The following is a 12,209-nucleotide window of genomic DNA, read 5'->3' on the forward strand; positions in this document are numbered from 1 at the left end:
CCACGTGTGCGCCCCAGCGGAGGACACTCGGCTGACCTGATTGGAGCCAGGGTTGGGGACGTTGATGATCCCTGCCGCCTGCTTGGCCTGCAGATAGGTGATGAAGGCCGCCTTGAGGGACTCGGTCTGGCTCACGACATCCTCTTGGTCACGGCCGCAGGGCAGAGCCAGCAGCAGACAGTAATCCGTCTCCACCTGTGGCATCAGCAGCCGCGAGTCATCAGCGGCCTCCCCCCAGGACACGGCCCCACGCAGAGGCCTGTCTAACCTCGGGGTTCAGCTGCGGAATCCACAAAAGCCCCCACCCCCTAGGGTGACCTTAAAGTCCTCCTTATTTGTTGCCTGAAAAAACAGTTTCTGAGCCTAGAAGCGTTTCATAGGCCGGCGGGAGACAGAACATGCCGGGGGGCGAGCCAGGGAGACGGGCAGGTGGGGGCGAGCCACATCCTCCCTCGTGGGCACGGCCGGTGCTCGCCTGGGCCCCGAAGCTCACCGTCATCCTTCGGGCAACCCCTTCCAGCTGCGAGGCCTCCAGCCGCATCCTCTGGGCGATCCTCAGCGGGGGGCCACCCTCAGAGAGGGGCAGAGACCGATGGGCCAGCACGTTGTTGCCAGAGACGAAGTGCAGCTGCACGGCAGCCGTGTCGTTCTTGAGGGCCAGGAGGCCCTGCCACACGATGGGGTACTTCTGCTCTCGGGGAGACACACAGAAGTAAGCTCGCGGCTACAGAGCAGAGCCATGCTGGACACGGCCCCAGGCGACAGCTGACTAGACCAAGAGGGGACCTTAGGACAACACTCAACACAGCACAAAGCTGGGAGGGGAGTGGGCCCCCTGCCCGGACTTACCTTCAGAAGCTGGACCATGTCCACAGGCCTCTGGGAAGTCAGGTGTGGAGCAGAATCCGGTTTGGGAGCGGGCTGGGCTTCGGTGTGTGTCAGAGCCAGTCCTGGAGGGGTGCTGGGGCTTGAGGTTGTGGGGACAAACAACGGCTGCTTTGGGGCAGCCTGAGCGGGGAGAGGGGCCGGGAGGTCAGGCTTCATGGAGACGGACACGGGGGAGGGGTAGGAGGTCTGGCTCGTTTCTGCCTGCGCCCTCTGAACCTGCACATGCGGCTCGGCTGGCCTGCTCGCAGGTGCGGTGGGGAGCCGAGGCTGGTCTACTCCTGTCTGGGTCCCCTTCGCCTCCTGGGAGACCTGAGGCATCTTGCCGCTTGGTGGCTGGCCCGGCTGGCTGAGCTGGGTGGGCTGGCAAGGCTGCGTGGGCTGGGCAGGCTGTGTGGACTGCACGGGTTGGGCCGGCTGTGTAGACTGTGCAGGCTGAGTGGGCTGCAAGGGCTCACCTTCAGGAGCTGGGCCCTGGAGTTCAGCAGGGGAGAGGGGAACGGAGTGGAGAGCGTGTTACACACAGCACCCTGCCCCCTGGCCCCCAGCTATGGGCTCTTGGGCAGGGTCAGCTGCAGGTATCCCCGAAGTCAGGCCCACGCAGTGATCTCTTGGGTACTCAGGATTGAGGGCTCCAGGAAGAGGTCACCCACCCAGTCTCCCGCACACCTCTGCCCACAAGAGGCAAGCCCCCCGCACCACGACCACCATGAGAACCCTCAGCGCCTTCCCGGGCCTCCGTCCTCTGCACGGTGATTGGATTCCCGAACGCTGCAGTTTCGGAAGCGCCTCTTTAAACTCACAGAAAGGGCAACACGTGTCTGGGACGGTGCCGGCAACTCAACCAACACACGGAGGACCGCTGCTGTGTGGCACTTACCTGAGCGGGAGCCTTGGTCCGAGGAGGTAGACCGATGGAGGCGGCGGCAGGAAACTGAGTGTGCGTGAGCTGAGCAGGGCCGTGGTAGGTGCGGATGTCTCCGTATCGGTACTCCTGGAACAGCTCCCCACTGGAGTGCACGATCTGTACGCCGTGGGTCACCACCACAGGCGGGGTCAGAGGCAGCCCCTGCAGCTGGTTGCTGGGGGTGACTGTGAGGATGCGGGCCTCCCCGTGGGGGGCGGGGGCCGGGGCCGCCTTGGCTTCCGCCGTCTTGGCGGCGTCCTTCCCGGGCTGCTGTGGGACCTTGCTGGCCGGTGGCACCTTCACCACCCCGTCGGCCGCCCGGGGCTGCTCGCTGACCGCCGTCACGTGCGGATGCACCATGATCCTCACGTCCCGGGGCACGGTGTAGGGGTGCAGGCGGTACTCGGACTGCATGACCAGCACCTCGGACTGCACGGGGGCCGCAGCTCGAGCGACAGGGAGGTGGTAATGCACTTCCTCCTCGGGAGGGTGCTGGGGGGCCAGGGCCGGCACGCTGGCTGCGGCCGGCTGGGGTGTGCCCGCACGCTGCGGGGCCCTGACCTCTATCTGCTGGGGCTGCAGAGGGGCCCGCGGAGAGTGAATGGTCTCCGGCCGGATGCTGTACGTGATGCTGGGGAGCGTGGGAGTGTTCATTCTCACCTCGCCCTGGGACAGGTGGCTCAGGGACACAGTCTGGGTGATGCTGTGGGGTGGCATGATGACAGACTGCTCCGGGTGTATGCTGGAGATGAACTGAGGCACGGGAATGCCCGCAGCCAGCATGACCGTGGCGTTCGTGGAGAGCGCGGCGGACGCGGTGCTGCTGGGGTGGCATGTTCTCGGGAACGGGGCCGGCGCCGGCCCGCTGGGCCGAGGAGAGTGAGCATCTGGCTTTGTGGCTGCCAAGTGGGTGACCGTTCGATCCGTCGGGGTACTGGGCCCCGAGGCGACGTGGTTCACTTCTGCAGGCAGCTTGCTGGGCAGAGCAGGAGGGTGGTGGGGATTGAGGGCGGACCCCAGATTCGCTGGCTGGAGGACCTTGGTCTCTATTTTGAGGGTGACAGGGTCAGCAAGCTTTTTATTAGTGGTGACTATGCTTGGGGTGAGGACCAGCTGGTTGTGAACCAGCACTGGGGGTGTGTTTATGCCCTGCGTGAGAACCTTCACTGTGCCGCCCTGGGTGACAGGTGTGGACACAGAGAGGTGAATGGGCTCGGGCTTCTCCAAGGACGGACGGTCCGCCTTCACGGATGAAATCACAGGAGATGCGTTATACGTCTGGGCCGTCAGTACCAGGGTAGAGTGAGTGGCCACATTGGCATAGCCCGGAGGAGCCTGGGGGCCTTTGGGCGAAGGCTGTGACGGGGTGACAGAATCAGGCTTGACCTGGGACTTGGACACTGACTGTTGGAATTCGATGTCCATGGCACTGGCCGGGGGGATCTGGCTGATCTTGGCGCTGATCCGCTGCGGGCCTTCAGTCTTCTGCCCCGAGTAGCTCAGGAGCACGACCCCTTCAGACGTGTTCACACGCAGCCCGGCACCAGAGCCTGCGTCTGCCGGGCGGTCGTCGATCACGGACATAGACCCCGGGTGAAACCGACTGTTCTCATTAGTGCCGGCTCTGGGTTTGCACTTTGCCGACGGTGTGATCACTGCGCCTGCCACCGTCACTGTGCCTGTTGTAGTGGCGGTCGCGCTGCCAGATGCAGCAGCGGTCACTGCCCCCCGCGGTGACGGTCACGGCGCCTGCATTCATGGCGCCGGCGGTGGCGTTCACGGTGCCCACAGTGGCGCTGACCGTGCCCGCGGCGGCATTCACCGCGCCCACGGCAGCATTCACCGGAGCAGTGAGAACGTTCACCGGCCCCGTCAGAACATTCACGGGCCCCTTGAGGACGTTCACGGGGCCCGCAGGAGTGTTCACCAAACCCTTCAGCGTGGCCACCGAGCCCTTCACGGGGCCCTTCAGGGCGTTCACGGGGCCGGTCAGGGCGTTCACTGGGACCAAGGAGACGTTCACCAGGCCCGTCAGAGCACTCACCAGGCCGGTCAGGGTTTGCGGAGCTGGTTTCGCCAGAGTTATCTTTTGCGAGTTCTCCAGATCAATGCTCACAGGCATCCGGCTAATCACAGAAGTGATTTTGGGAGCGATGACGGGAGCCGCCTTTTCCTTTTCCGCCACTACTGGAACCTCTGGGGCCTGCGTGTCAGAGGTGTTGGGTACTGGAGCTGCTGGTTTTTCTTCCACAAGCGGCTTTTTAGGCTCAACTGGAGGCGGGGGTGGCGCCTCGTGCAGGCAAGGGGCAGCGCTGACAGGCTCCGCAATGGCAGTCGTGACGCTTGTCGAAGTGATGCCAGTGGCGGAGACGTATTTGGGGTCCATGAGGATCTTCCTCAGTGTACTGGAGCTGGTGTCGATGTCAGAAGCTTTCGTGTCTGGGGGAAGAGCTGGAGATGAGGTGGACTGAGCCCGCGGCTCCTCCTGCCTGGTGATCCACTCTGTGACCTTAGGAGGGGGGCTCTGGTGTGGCCCGCCAGCAGAGGCAACAGGGGGTGGGAGCTTTGCCGCAGTCACCAAAGGGACCGTGGGGGTGGGTGTGCTTGAGTCACTGGGGGGGGTCACGGGGTCACTTTCAATGATGGAATGCACCTTGAATCTGGCTTGCGGCTCCTCCTCCACTGGTGCGGGCTGGGAGGGAGGGGGAAGGTCTGGGGACGCAGGCGCTCTGGTGGGAGTCTTCGCTTCCACGCTGCTCTCTTGGGACAGATTCTCGACGGACGGAGTCTTGCTTGGGTCCGAAGCACAGGACTCGGGTGGAGCGGACTGGGGCTTCTCTCTCTGCTGCTCTTCCTGTGGGGTTTCTGGGGGCGGCGCCGCTGTCCCCTCAGCTGTAGCGGGACTCTTGCTTTGTACTTGGTCAGGTTCGGCGACCTGGGTCTCTGCAGTGCCCCCCGTTTTCTTATTTGTATTCCGTTTGCGACGTGATCGACTTTTCTGGCGCCCTTTCTCTTTCCGAGCAAGAGGGACTTCTGCTTCTTTTGGTCCTCTGGCTTCTGGCACCGGCTGGGAGGTTTCGCCACTATTCCCCCCAGCTTCCTTGGTATCTGCTGGGCCTGCTGAGGGGTCAGGGGCACTGGCTGGTGGCCCAGAAGATTCTGTAGCAGCTTCGGTCTCCAAGAGGCCAGAAACGGCCTCATTGGTCTCGGGCTCCATTCCCTCCCCAGGGGGCTGCGGCGCCTGAGCGCGCGGCTGCAGATCTGTCTGGGCTTCCGCAGGGTAAGGTGCAGCTGCTGGGAAACTCTCTGCCTCCCCAGAAATGTCATTGATGATGGAGCCAATGGCTGCAGCCAGTTCTGTCTCACTCGCCTGGTGTGCCGGCTTGTCCCCGTCCTCGGTGGAGAGGCCCTCTGGTGCATCTGCGGCCGCCGCCTTGAAGGCCGCGGCGGCGCTTTCGGTGAGCTTCGCGATGTTCTCCACAGCCTGCTCCAGCTCCATCTGCTTGGCTAACTGGTTGGCTTCCGGGGACGGCGCCGAGGCCGACACCCCATCCTTCGCCGCCGCCGCCGCGTCCGGAGGGGCTGGACCACTGCACAGCTGGGACGACGAACTCCCTTCCTTCTGCGGACTCTCGCTCTTCTCGGCGGGGCCAGCCGCCACCTCCGCTTCCTTGTCCACCGCCAGCCCCCCGGGGCCTGCCGCCGCACTCGGACTGACGCTGGTGTCCACGTTTTTCAGATTTGCAGACTTGTCCGCTGCCGACCTGGAGTTTCGAGATCTTCCTCTCTTGGACTTGGAGTTTTTTTCGGGCGCTGTTTTTTTCTCCACCACTTCAACTGCAGGGGCTTCTGGTGCATTTTTGTCCATGCTAAGTTCCTTTTTGTCGTGTTTTTGTTCACTTCCTGCTTCTTCTTTATCAGCTTTGGCTTTTGTGTTTTCTTTCACGTTTACTTGGGGACTCACCTCAGCTGCGGCTTCCAGACGTTCAGCATCTACTTTTGGCTCATTTTTCCCCCTTTTGCCTTGTGGGCCACCAGCAGCTCCTGACTTTTGGGCTCGTGGGGACCTCCAACCCTCGGCTGGTCTGACTGTCTCAGCTGGTTCTTTCACCTCGGTCTCCTCCTCTTCTTCAGCACGGCGGCGTGTTTTCGGAGGCCTCCCCCTCCTCGGGGTGGTGGGGACTGCCGCGGCCTCCTGCAGCTCTCGCTCCAGTCTCTTCCTGGTCACTCGTGGCTGCTCTGCGGGCTCCTTGACAGGAGAGCGGCTCTCGTGGTCAGCCATGGTCGCATAGACACTCCTCACGTTCCGGCGCCTTGTTCGACTGAGGGGCAGACTTGGTTCAGGGTGTTCCGTGTCTGCGGCTGAGTTTTTAGAGGCAGTCCTGGTAATCTTCTCTGCCTCCATCTTCAACTCTAGAAGCTTCTGGGCTTCTCCCCGAGGAGAATTGGACCGCTTGAGTTTCTCCCGGTCTATGCGCTCGCTCTTCCTGGTGACAGGCTTCTCCACAGCACTTGCTGCGGCAGCCTGGACGGGGGTCTTGGAACGCTTGCTTTTGTTTGGCTTTTTATCTTTTGTAGCCACTGGAGGCTCAACCTCAACGTCTTCAGAAGCTTGAGGCTGAACCTCCGGGACAACTTCAGCTTTCTGATTTGCGTTAGGTTCAATGTCAGCAGCGGAGTTTGGCTTTTCCACTTTTGGCTCATCAGCTTCCTCAGGCTTCTGGGTCGGTTTTGAAGGCGGCTGGGCACTATCAGGTTCCGGATCTGCAGTGACCTCCGCCTGGGTAAACGAGGCCCCGGGAGTCGGAGGCTTGGTGTCCAGGTAAGGCAGCGGGTCAGCGGATGAGCCCTCTTCCGCGACCGAGGGAGGCCCGGCAGCGTCTTTCCTGGGGTCCACTCCTGAGGGCAGGTCAGCCTGTTCGGTTTGCTGCACAGCGGAGGCCGCCTGCTCAGACATGGGCTTTGCTTCTTCTGAGGTGGGGGCCAGCTCCCTGGGTTTCTCTTCTGTCGCCAGCGGTACCTCCCCTGCTTTTTCACTGGCTGTCGCCTTCTCCAGTGACGACGAGGCTGACTCTGGAGCTGCAGCTGTGACGGCAGGAGGCCCAGTCAGAGGGGGAGTCTTCAGCTCGGACTCTTTACTCTCAGAAGCCGATTCTGAGGTCTCAGGATGATCCTCGGTATCTTCCTGTTTCTCAACCTCTTTGGGTTTTTGGTCTTTTTCCTTTTCTTTCTGTTGCATTCGTGTGAGTTCCATAAATCTGCTATGGAAAAGAACTACGGGCTCTTGGATCAAATCGGCTGTGCTGTTTGCGCCATCGGATGTCTGCCGCCCATACAACCTACCAGAAATGAAGTCTGAGTCTTCGTCTTTTCTCTCTAGATGCTGCAGCCGCTTGGAATCTTGTTCAAAGATTGAGCTGTGTAAAAAACGAGATGCAAATAATTCCTGTCTTTCCTGTTCTTCTTCTTTATGATCATCTTTTTTGTCATCCATTTTTCCTTCCGAATCAGTCCGAATTTTTTTCTTTTTCATGTACCAGGACGGAATAGGTCTTGGAGCAGAGTCAACCTTTTCTTTATCTTTGTTGTTTCGAAAGTTAGCAAAACGGGAGTCCCAATCAAGAAAAGACCAATTTTCTTCTCGAGATGAAGACAGCGATTTAGCTCTCTCGAGCAAAGCCTTGGTGTCTGGTGTGATTGTCTTATCCAGTGCAAAAGAATAAAATTTGTTCCTTTCTAGAGAACTGGAGAGTCTTTCATCTCGCTCACGCAGTTTATCTTCTCTGTCCCTCAATAAAAAAGACAGCCGAGAGCTCTCATATAAAGCAGAGGCCCTGGGTGAGTGGGGCTTGTGCTCACCATCTTCGTCAGAATCAGAAGGCACCTCACCAGGTTCCAAGTCACGGACAGACCTCTTTCGAAGGCTGTCTCTCTTAATTATGCTGTTTGGGAAACTCACGTCAAATCTGCTGGCATCCTGTTTCATTTGAGAATCCCATCGATTCAGTTCATCTTCAGAATTCAAGACAGAGAGCTTTATTTTGGCCATGTCTGCCATCTGTTCTCTCCTGCTAGAATCGTAAGGATTAAACTTTAAGGACTCTTCTCTGACTGTTATGTTAGAATAGGGGAGACCTTTTTCATCTACTTTAGGAGACCCTTTTACTGACATGAGCCTCGGGGAGCCCACAGGGTCGTCCTCCTCATGGAAGGAACCATGCCGGATACTGGGAGAGCCGCCAGTCCTTTCGGAGTCTTCACTGATTTGGCGTGAACTCCTGTAATTCCTCTCTCTCTTGGTACAGATATCAAAATCAACGTGGTCCATCCTTTTCTTTTTGCTGGGAGGAGAGTCATCCGTGACATCTTGGGGGGGTTTGCCCACCTCGTGAACCAGACTCCGTCTTTCATATTCATCTACATCTTTTTTAGGACTGCCGAACTTCTCAGACTTGGCAATTTCCATCTCCATCTGCTGTTTCCTCCGACTCTGCTCCATTTGTTTTCGGTAACTCTGCGTGTGATCGATATCAATGCCAATTTTTTCTTCAGTATTTACTGACTGTGGTTTCTCTTGGCTTGATTTACACTCAAGTGTCTCATCGCGAAGACTGCAATAGTTTTTCCTAATATCTTCTCTCTCTGGTCCTTGATCATCTAGTAACTGCAGCTGTTTGAGCTGTGGTTTTGAGGGAGTGGGTTTTTTTGACTGGATTTCTTGATTCTCCACAGATTCGCACACCAGTTCTCCCAGCCTCGCTTGCAGGTCTGAGGTGGGCCTCGAGCCAGTCCCAGCAGAAATACTGGCAAGCTCCTGACAGTCTTTGGGGCTGGGAACAGCATTAAGTCTGTCTAGTTTGATTTTTTTAGATTCTCGTTTAAGAATTTCTTTCCTTACAGGCTTTCGTTCTGATTCTCCTTCCCTCAGCAGAATAACATCTCTAGATGACAGGTCAGGCTGCTTTTTTAAAAGTACCCGAGCATCTTCCATCTCTGGACTACTTTTCTTGACTTCTGATTTTTGCCTTTCTGCTTTCAGATTGGAATCTGCAAAACGCCTCTTCCTTGCTTCCAGTTTTTCCAAATCCGCAGCGCTGACCCCGTCGGCAGTCTGCTCTGGTTTTAGGTGCTTCCTGGGCTTAAGCCTACCTTCCTTATCTACCACTTCTATGTGGCTCGACAGGCCCTTTTCCTTTGGCACTTTCATTCGAACAGATTCCAGTTTAGACGAGTCAGACTTAGCAGGCTCCGTCTGACAGGCCTGGAGTTTCTGATCTAGGGCAGAAGACTTGGCAGGGTCATTCTCCAGCTTGGCTTTCAGCTTTTCCAAAGGAGTGTGGTCAATAACTTTCCCCTCTTTCTCTTTCACTCGAGTCAAAACCACACAGGGCATGAGCTCCAGGCGGTTTTTTGCTATTCCTTCTTTGTCAGCTTTCTCTCTGCTCAGTTTATTAGAACTCCTTGATTTTTCAGGGCTCTGTTCTCTCTCATTTTCTTGGTCTGTCTCTGAAGACTGAGAACTAGGGGAATGAATTTTTCCTTTTCGTTTCTGCTTTTCAGTTTTGTCCTTTTCCACTTTTTCCTTCCTTATTAAGCGTCTCTCTCTTTCCACTCGCTCAGGATCAAAAGTCCTTTCTTTATCTGTCTTTTCATTTTTACTATAGCGTTCCAAACGAGATTTGTCAAGTTTATCATATCTTGGAGGAGAAAGTGAGCTACAGCTCCCACTCCGGTCTGAGGATCGGCTGTAAATCCTCCTTTCAGAATCACTTGGCAGCCGCTCTGACTGTGAGGGGGATGCTCCAGGACTCTGTGGGCGCCGCAAGTGCACTGGGCTCTGACTGCGCTCAATCGGCCTCCTCTCGTGGTCTCTGTCCCGGTCAGACTCAAACCTCTCGCGTTCTCTCTCTCGTTCCCTTTGCCGGTAACTGTACTCCCGAATATCTTGTTCATAAGGATCACTTCTGTAATCCCTGTACTCGCGAGGATCGTCATAGTATCGTGATTCATAGTAGTCTCCTTGGTAAGTTTCCCATTCTGAATAAAATTCTCGCCCTCGGGCTGGATAGTCCCGTCTGGAATCCTCAGGATATGCGCCCGGAGTACGAACATTCTCATAATATGTACGATCTTGGCTATAGTCGTAAGATCCCCTTCGTTCCTCTCTACCAAATATGAAAAAGAATGTATTAGTTCTTTTGTATTCTTGTCACTGACACATTAAATCACACACATGAGATTATAGAGTCCTGGGATCGAGCACATGGGGCTCCCTGCTAAGCAGAGAGTCTGCTTCCCCAACTCTCTCTCTGCCACTCCCCCCAGCCCCCTTGCTCTCTCAAATAAATATAATCTTAAAAAAAAAAAAAAAAAACCTTTGCCATTGGTTACTCATTAGTTAGACGTGGACCATCCAATACCATCTGTAGCCACAATCCACGCATGGCTACTGAGAACTTGAAATTGAGATGTGAATACAGAATACACACTGGACTTGGTAGATTTAGTTTAAAAAAAAAAAAAAAAGAAAGAACTTCAGTAATTTATTTAGATTGAATATATGTTGAAATATTATTACTTTAGAAATATTGAGTTGAATAAAATTAATTTTACCTTTTCATTTTTTTACTGTGTCGACTAGGAAATTTAAAACCTCAAATTTAGTTTGCATTATGTTTCTACTGGACAGCACTTCAGCCCTTTTTCTCAGCTGTCTCCTCACTTATAGAACAGTGGTGACCTTTCCTCATAAGGCTCTTAAGAGGATTAAGTAAGATACCAGTTTTAAGAACTTTCCGGACATAATGTGAGGCACATACTTGGCCTTCAGGAATGTTACTTTTCCCCAAGCCACCAAATGAACACAAGCTTTGTAAGAGGATTCCTCAATTGTAAAGGAATTCACCATGGTTTTTTTTTTTTTATAGTGACCTATCCGGGGGCATTCAAGATAGGATTAAATGTACACACAAGAACATGTATGACAGATAAAATAAAATTCACCCAAAACAGAGATCAATTCTTTCACTCTTGTTCACCCTCCATTTTTCTTTTTTTTTTAAGATTTTATTTATTTATTTGACAGAGATCATAAGTTGGCAGAGAGCCTGATGCGGGACTCGATCTAAGGACCCTGAGATCACAACCTGAGCCAAAGGCAAAGGCTTAACCCACTGAGCCACCCAGGTGCCCTCACCCTCCATTTCTGTTCCTCAAGCAAGTCATACATTCTACGCACTACTGCCACTAGTGGCTTACTGAAACATAAAAAAGTCTAGAATTTAAGCCCCTAAAGGCATTAGCTTTTTCGGGGTCTTCCTGTAACAGTGTTTGGCTCATAGGAGGCATTGAAGTATCTGTTGAAAAAAATGAACCTTAGAAAAATATGTCAAAGCTTCTCCTGGGTGGTGCGCTAGCCCACTCTTAGATGAAGCATCTAACACAACATTCAAACACTGGGAGCACCAGTAACACATTATTCCACGAACTTACACAGAATTTCTCGGTCCAAAGAGAACCTATTAGGGTATATCTATATCATTTTGTTTAATTGGATTCAAGATGATCTTTCCGAAGTTTCAGAGGAATCAGATTCTTTGCTTAAATAATGACCAGCTACCTTGAAATAAATGTTATAAGGCATGGAATTCAGCTAATTTAATTCATCACCAACATAAATTCAAACTCCAAGGAAGCACCTTTTCATACATAAAGGCAAACACACTGTATGCTTTCTAATATAAAGTGATTGAGACACCTAGAATGGTCACTGGCTCACTGCCCACGTTCACAGTAGGCTTCAAATCATACTATAAAAACAGTCTCAAGTATGTTTTAGATCAATCAAACTAAATAAAACTATATCCAAAAATATGAAGTTACATAAATCAAAGGCATATGTGTAAACAACTGATTCTGGACATATTTCGCTGGGCCCCTGACCACCAAAAGAAATGAGTGTTCCTGCCCTCAAAGACTGCAGGTCAAGCAGGAGCGTACAACTGCACACTTGTACCTTGGACAAAACGGGTCTCCAAGAAGCCGGAAAAGCCAAGTTTTGAGAGAACTCTGTTCACATGACTGTACGATATCCCAACTCCCCTAAGTAGGTGGGAAATTCACCTAAAGCATAACAGGATCGGATCCTGTGAATTCATGTTGAGAATCAGTTTGGTATAGTGTAAAGCTCAATGCACTAGCAGGCAGGAACACTGGCTTATCTCCAGCCCTACGTCTTACCCTGTGACCTCATCAGGGAAGTCATCGATCTTCAGTTCCCACCAAAAGTAACACAGGAGAAGAGTCCCTGCCTCCCTCTCTGACAGAGTTATTTGAGGGAATAAATGAAAAGCTACTTTTAAACTGCAGTGCCCTATGCAAATTGGTCACTGTATTTCTGAGCTAAGCTATCATTAGA

At 54.1% G+C, this 12,209-nt stretch overlaps 1 protein-coding gene across 1 annotated transcript in view; it reads right to left on the bottom strand.

Annotated features, from left to right (window-relative positions):
* SPEN (spen family transcriptional repressor) overlaps positions 1–12,209 on the bottom strand; it is a 95,719-nt gene that overhangs the window by 1,601 nt on the left and 81,909 nt on the right. Inside the window, 5 exon segments of the mRNA XM_046025212.1 lie at positions 37–195; positions 494–688; positions 850–1,359; positions 1,766–3,520; positions 3,522–9,957. Coding sequence (XP_045881168.1) covers positions 37–195; positions 494–688; positions 850–1,359; positions 1,766–3,520; positions 3,522–9,957 — 9,055 coding nt within the window.

This window comes from Meles meles, chromosome 1 (assembly GCF_922984935.1).
Source record: "Meles meles chromosome 1, mMelMel3.1 paternal haplotype, whole genome shotgun sequence".
Taxonomy (NCBI): domain Eukaryota; kingdom Metazoa; phylum Chordata; class Mammalia; order Carnivora; family Mustelidae; genus Meles; species Meles meles.